At 31.7% G+C, this 5,983-nt stretch overlaps 1 protein-coding gene across 1 annotated transcript; it reads left to right on the forward strand.

Annotated features, from left to right (window-relative positions):
* The first annotated feature begins 851 nt into the window (after positions 1 to 851).
* On the forward strand, positions 852 to 2,523 carry LOC107825434 (dof zinc finger protein DOF1.7-like). The gene is made up of 2 exons (XM_016652295.2): positions 852 to 1,114; positions 1,223 to 2,523. Exon 2 carries the CDS (start codon positions 1,469 to 1,471, stop codon positions 2,141 to 2,143), a length of 675 nt encoding a protein of 224 aa, XP_016507781.1. The 5' UTR covers positions 852 to 1,114; positions 1,223 to 1,468; the 3' UTR covers positions 2,144 to 2,523.
* Positions 2,524 to 5,983: the final 3,460 nt, after the last annotated feature.

The raw sequence follows: 5,983 nt of genomic DNA on the forward strand, positions 1-5,983 counted from the left end.
GTAAAAATTTTGGAAAATATTTTTTTGAAGTTTTTCACAATTTTACAAAATTCTGAAATTTAACATCAAGTAAAATTTGAAATTTTAATGATTAAACTGATTCCGAAAAAAAATTAAAGTTCGGGAAAAAAAATAAAATAAAAAAGTTATGGCCAAACGGGCCATTTTGTCTAAGCTAAAACATCGTGAATATCAAATGTTTCATTTTGTAAAGATCTTGTGAAAAATTCTCAAAAAACTGTCCAAGTGCCAATTATAAAGTATTATATTCTTGTAAAGATTTGTATAGATAAAATTGATTTGAGGATGTTTGATGTAGTAGTTTTTGCAGAAGAAAGGAAAACAAAGATTAATAAACACGTGTAAGGTTAAGTGAACATTATAAAGACAAGAATTGACGTTTAGTCTCCTTGTTTGAATTTACAAACACTAATTACATTGACAATTTAACAATACAATATTACTAGCTTTTGGCTTATTCTATCCTACCTAGAGCTAGCCAAAGCTTAAAAGAATCTTATATAAACATTTTTAATCATCTCTAGATTGTTCTCTATTTTTCTGCCCACCAACTTTTAAGAGCTATTATGCGGTATAGAAACTATTTATATCTGATAATTAAAAAAGTATATAATATTTGTATAATTTTAATATATAACATATAAATGTATATATTCATAAAATATACAAAAAAATTTATATATTTTTTTCAACTATTATTTTTATCGCGACTATACAATATCATTTTCTCAACTTTTAATTCTTTTTTAAAATGAATGGCAGTGTGTCTTTTTTACTAGACTAGACTCCTCTTTAGTATTTAGCCTATCTATTAAAATCAGCTTGAGTGAGACTTCACTAAACACTATAGACTCCTAAAAATTCCAATTCTATAAGCCTAAAAAGAGTATAAGAGAAAGAGAAAGAGAAAGAGAAAGGAAACTCTACTTCTCTCTTCTTAACTCTTTCTAACGCGGAATTCTTCATATCATTCAATCAAACTTCAAATCTAAGTATATTTATTTTCTGCTGTCCTTTTGTTTTTCTTCATTCCCTGAAAGATTTTAAGTCAGAATTTTTCTGCAGAGTCACTGATTTTGGTGAAAATTTGGAGGTAAATATCCTATAATCTGGTTTCATATATTCAAGAAATTAAAATAGCCCTCTTTGTGTACAAGTTCTTGCTTTTTCCTCTTACCTTTTTGTTGTTTTCCTTCTGCAGATTTTACAAGTGAAAATATCTTGTCTTTTTTGTCCTCTTTTTAGTGCTTTTTCGCCACTTCTCAAACCCCCAAAAGCTAGCATTTCTTCTTTCATAGTAACAAACAAATCCATTGAAAATTCACTAAAAAAAAAGAACCAAAATTTTGGTTTCAATACTACTATTTCCTTATCATTTTTAAGCTCAAAATTCACTTGGTTTATTTCAAAAAGACTGAATCTTTATAGGCTAAAGAGAAAATTAAATATGCAAGATCCATCAATTTATACACAAATAAAGCCACAATTTCCAGAGCAAGAACACTTGAAATGTCCAAGATGTGATTCACCAAATACAAAATTCTGTTATTACAACAATTATAATCTTTCTCAGCCACGTCACTTTTGTAAGAGTTGTCGTAGGTATTGGACCAAAGGTGGTACTCTTAGGAATATTCCAGTTGGTGGCGGTTCTCGTAAGAACACAAAACGTTCATCATCTTCAAGTAAGAAAATTTCCTCCTCAACGACGTCGTCTTTAGTTTCATCCTCAAAACCTGATCAGATAACAAATCCAAAACCAGAGCCATTTGGTTTACCTGCAATTCCAGCTTTTGATCAAAACAGTAGTAGAGTGATTGATATGAGTAATGGGCAATTCAGTTCGCTGTTGGAGTCAAACGGACCGCAATTTGGGAATTTGATGGAAGCTTTGAATCCGAGTAATAATAATGGGTCCAATTTGCAGTTGGGTGAATTTGCGAGGAACCAAAATTCAAATTCGGGTTTGGGTTTGGGTTCGGGCTCAGACGGTACCCGTCAAAATGGGAATCATACATATTTGGGAATTCAAAATGGCGGAGATTCTGATAATTGTTGGAATGGTGGTAGCAATGGTTGGCCTGATCTTGCAATTTACACACCAGGTTCCAATTTCCAGTGAATGAAATTGCCAAAAAAATTATTAGAGTTAGTATTACTATTTTCAGAGAAGGTATTTAACTACTACTTTGCTAAGTATTTAACTTTTTATTCTCTCTTTTTTTTTTTTTTTTTTTTTTTAAATTCTCTTTTTTGACATTCTTTTGGAAGTGTTGTTACTGATTGCACTCTAGTACTAGTGGTACATAATTTACTTGTGGAAAATGTGGTGGTGAAGTGCTGTGCATGAGCAATGATACTCGTTTTCTATAGGTAATGCAATATAATACATATACTAACGATGTGTGTTGTTGTTACGTCGTTAGTCTATCGGAAATAATTTCTCTACCTTCACAAGGTAGGGTAAGGTCTGCCTATACAGGTTTTTTATTGTTGTGCCAATACTTGTGGTTTTTTGTTGTTGTGCCAATACTTGTGTTTTATTCAACATAATTTTTGGTTCGTTTCTTTTTACCTTGTAAGCAATGGTGGAGTCAAGAATTCAAATAAGGATATTTAAAATAACAATACTGCATGCGATATTCAATTGAACCTTCACCTAACTCCGGTCTGCTCGTAAATACTAACGTGGATGCATTTGTTGACCCGGGAATAGGGTATTGTCTATAATTGGTGTATGGAACAAATCACCTTAATCCCAAGGGCTGTGTTGCTACTAATGCAATTAATCTCCTTTAAAATCGGAAAAATAATGCCGCTGTAAAAATAATAGTCGAATATATTTTTTTGACTACCAAATATAAATAGTTTCTGGTGCGGGTTAAAAGTGATAATACCCCTTTAAAATATAGGAATTGAACTATTATTGAAATGTAAATAATTCGATTAGATTGAAAATCTTTTTAGGGAACATTAGAAAAGGAGACTATTTTTGTTCTTTTTGCATTATATATTCCAAATTAATTTGATGGATGATGGGATGGAGAGGGGTGAAATACAATGAAGATCCCAAATTAAATAGTATTGAAGAGTTCTAGACTTGTTGTAACGTCTTAAAAGGACTAGACATGATCTCGACTTTCCCTTAACTCGATATTCTATCTTATCTTTTTTGCCTCCCCTTTTAGTGTGTTTCGTTTGCTAGTTGCTACAATTAAATTAAATTTGATCTTCTTCTGCCCCCCATCTTGCAGTGATTGTACATGTCGCCGAATACCATGGTCCAAACGATACAGAAAATTATAGAAAAAGTAAAGGCACCGTTAATTAATAGGAAAAATAATATTGTATAGCTTCCGTAAAAATAATAGCAGAGCTAATATATATTTTTTGTTTATATATATATTTTGTATATTATATATAAATTTCATACGGTTAAATTTCTCTATAACAACATCCTTGTATGACAATCATTCGCTATAAAAGCCAATTATTTCGTGGAACCAATTTTTATATTACGTTATAATATATGTTTTCTGTAATAGCACTTCATTGTGACAACCAAAAAATATCGAAACAAACGGGTACTGTTATAAAGAGGTTTAATTGTACACTTTTTCGGCTACCAAATGTAAATAATTCATAACGCAGGCTAAAAATGATAACACTCCTTTCTTAATACAGTATTAAATGTAGCCCATGAAAGTATTATATGTTCAATACGCACAGAGTTATGTGCGTTTGATTAGCTATAATATTATGTGGGTTTGACTAACTATAATATTCATCAACGGATCATTTTGATGTAGTTCAAATCAGCACAAGAAAAAAGTTAAGACTTCAATTGGAGCTGCATATTATATTGTCCAAATTGACGCGTAAGAAAACTTGTCAAATCAATCTGCTTGTTAGAATTGGTGTAATGGTAGGAGGAATTTTCATAAAGCACGGTAGTTTAAAGCCTAGTAACTATAGTTTGCCTAATTTATCATTTGTAGCTACAATTCAATTGTTATCGTCACTTGTATTCAAATGTGCAACGAATACAACATGTATCAACTATATTCGTTCGCGCAACAAATACAACCAAGACGAAATACAGGGGTATATACAAAAAACAACCCCTGTCATTATATTTGTTGCAAAATACAGATTTTTGAAAAATAAAATGCCTTTGTTGCTAGTTGAAACTCAAGACCTCCATTTACCAAGTGGTTAGTCTAACCAACTGAACTATGAGAGTTTGCCACTTTCTTTTTTCAATTCAAGACAATTGATCTTATATTTCATAGATTTTCTATAAAATTCAAAAAAAATCATGAATTATAATATATATATATATATATATATATTTGATGTGTCGCGTAATTTTTTCTAATAATTAGCAGCTAGTATAATTTTACCAAACTAAGCAATTGGATTAGAGTTTGTGAGATTAGAAACAAAGGCCCGCAACCCATGATGTGCAAAAGAGATGGACCAAAGGACCACTATGTGGATTTATGATGATTCCCATCTTGAACCAACCCACATGAAGTGGGCCTCTTAAGTCACTTAGAGCTAAAATCTAGCATCTATCTTTTTAGATTTGGGCCCACATCCGTGTTAGAATTTATCAGATGGTGTGAAACACAAGCCTAACATTAAATAATTGGAAGTGCATTGATGACCAAAAGTTGGGAGAAATTCAAAAATATCCAGATTTATAAGTGTTCATTCAAAAATAGTCACAATTTCAAAGGTAATCGAAATTTAGCCATTTTTTATGTAAAGATAAATCTGAACGAAAATACTATTCAAAATCCGGAAAATACTCCAGTATAATATACCGGTCCAACATAATATACGGGAGTTTGGAGCACCGATGCTCCAGTCTCCAGCATATTATACTGGAGCTAGCAAAGTATACCGGTCAAGCATAATATGCTGGAAGTTGATACACAAGTGCACCGAACTCCAGTATATTATGCTAGACCGGTCTCTATTGCAGCAAAATAATGACTATTTTTCATTGACTTGGTAAACGCTGGCTATTTTTAAATGACAAGTCCGAAAACTGGCTAGACCGTGCTATTTTAACCCAAAAGTTCCATATATAGAATTTTTTGCTTACTCCTTAAATTTACACCAAATCATATAAATTTACGTAATTAAGCATAATAGAAAGTAATGGACTCTATTATGATCTTACAAATCTAAAGATCGCAAAATAGAAAACCGAGCTCTTTTGCCGCCCCTATCTTATAATATTTGGTTTTCCTATTTGTTGAAGAAAAATGATAATATAATTACCTTAATTGGGTTTTCCTTTTTGTAGAAGGAAATTATAATTGTCCTATATTTGGCTAGTCCTTTTTCTTGTAGGAAAAAGTTTCGACTTCTATAAATTGAGGATCCATCCTTCTCATTCAATATCATCCACAATGTAGCCATATGGGGCTTGAGAGTTGTGTTTAGGGGGAGAAATCTACGGGACAAGTGTTAGTGTGTCACTTGTGTTTGCCTCTTAGTGAAGTTGTTCTCTCGATATTTTGTACTCTCTTTTTATATAGTGGATTGCTCATCTCCGCCATGGACGTAGGTCAGTTGACCGAACTACGTTAAATATTTGTGTCTCTTTTGGTATATTTCTCTTTTGTTGTATGATATATCATCGTTCAAGTTTGCTTTGCTAGCTTCCGCATTAGGGCTGTTCATTCGGATCGGATATCCGAAATCCGAACCGATCCATTCAATTTTGAATTTCGGATTTTGGATTATGTTTTTTAAAATTTCGGATTTCGGATCGGATTTCGGATTGGTATATTTTAATCCAATCCAATCCGAAATTATTAGGACATGTATAAATACTACACTTTAATTTACATCAACCTCCAAGTTATTACCTTTACAATTGCTAGATTTAGCTATATTGACATCATAGTACTCTCATAATTACATAAACATGAATTTTTCTTAATGT

Source organism: Nicotiana tabacum, chromosome 6, assembly GCF_000715075.1.
Source record: "Nicotiana tabacum cultivar K326 chromosome 6, ASM71507v2, whole genome shotgun sequence".
Taxonomy (NCBI): domain Eukaryota; kingdom Viridiplantae; phylum Streptophyta; class Magnoliopsida; order Solanales; family Solanaceae; genus Nicotiana; species Nicotiana tabacum.

What these genes read in the sequence shown, in the direction of transcription:
- LOC107825434 (XM_016652295.2), top strand. Translation starts at nt 1,469, where the DNA reads ATGCAAGATCCATCAATTTATACACAAATAAAGCCACAATTTCCAGAG.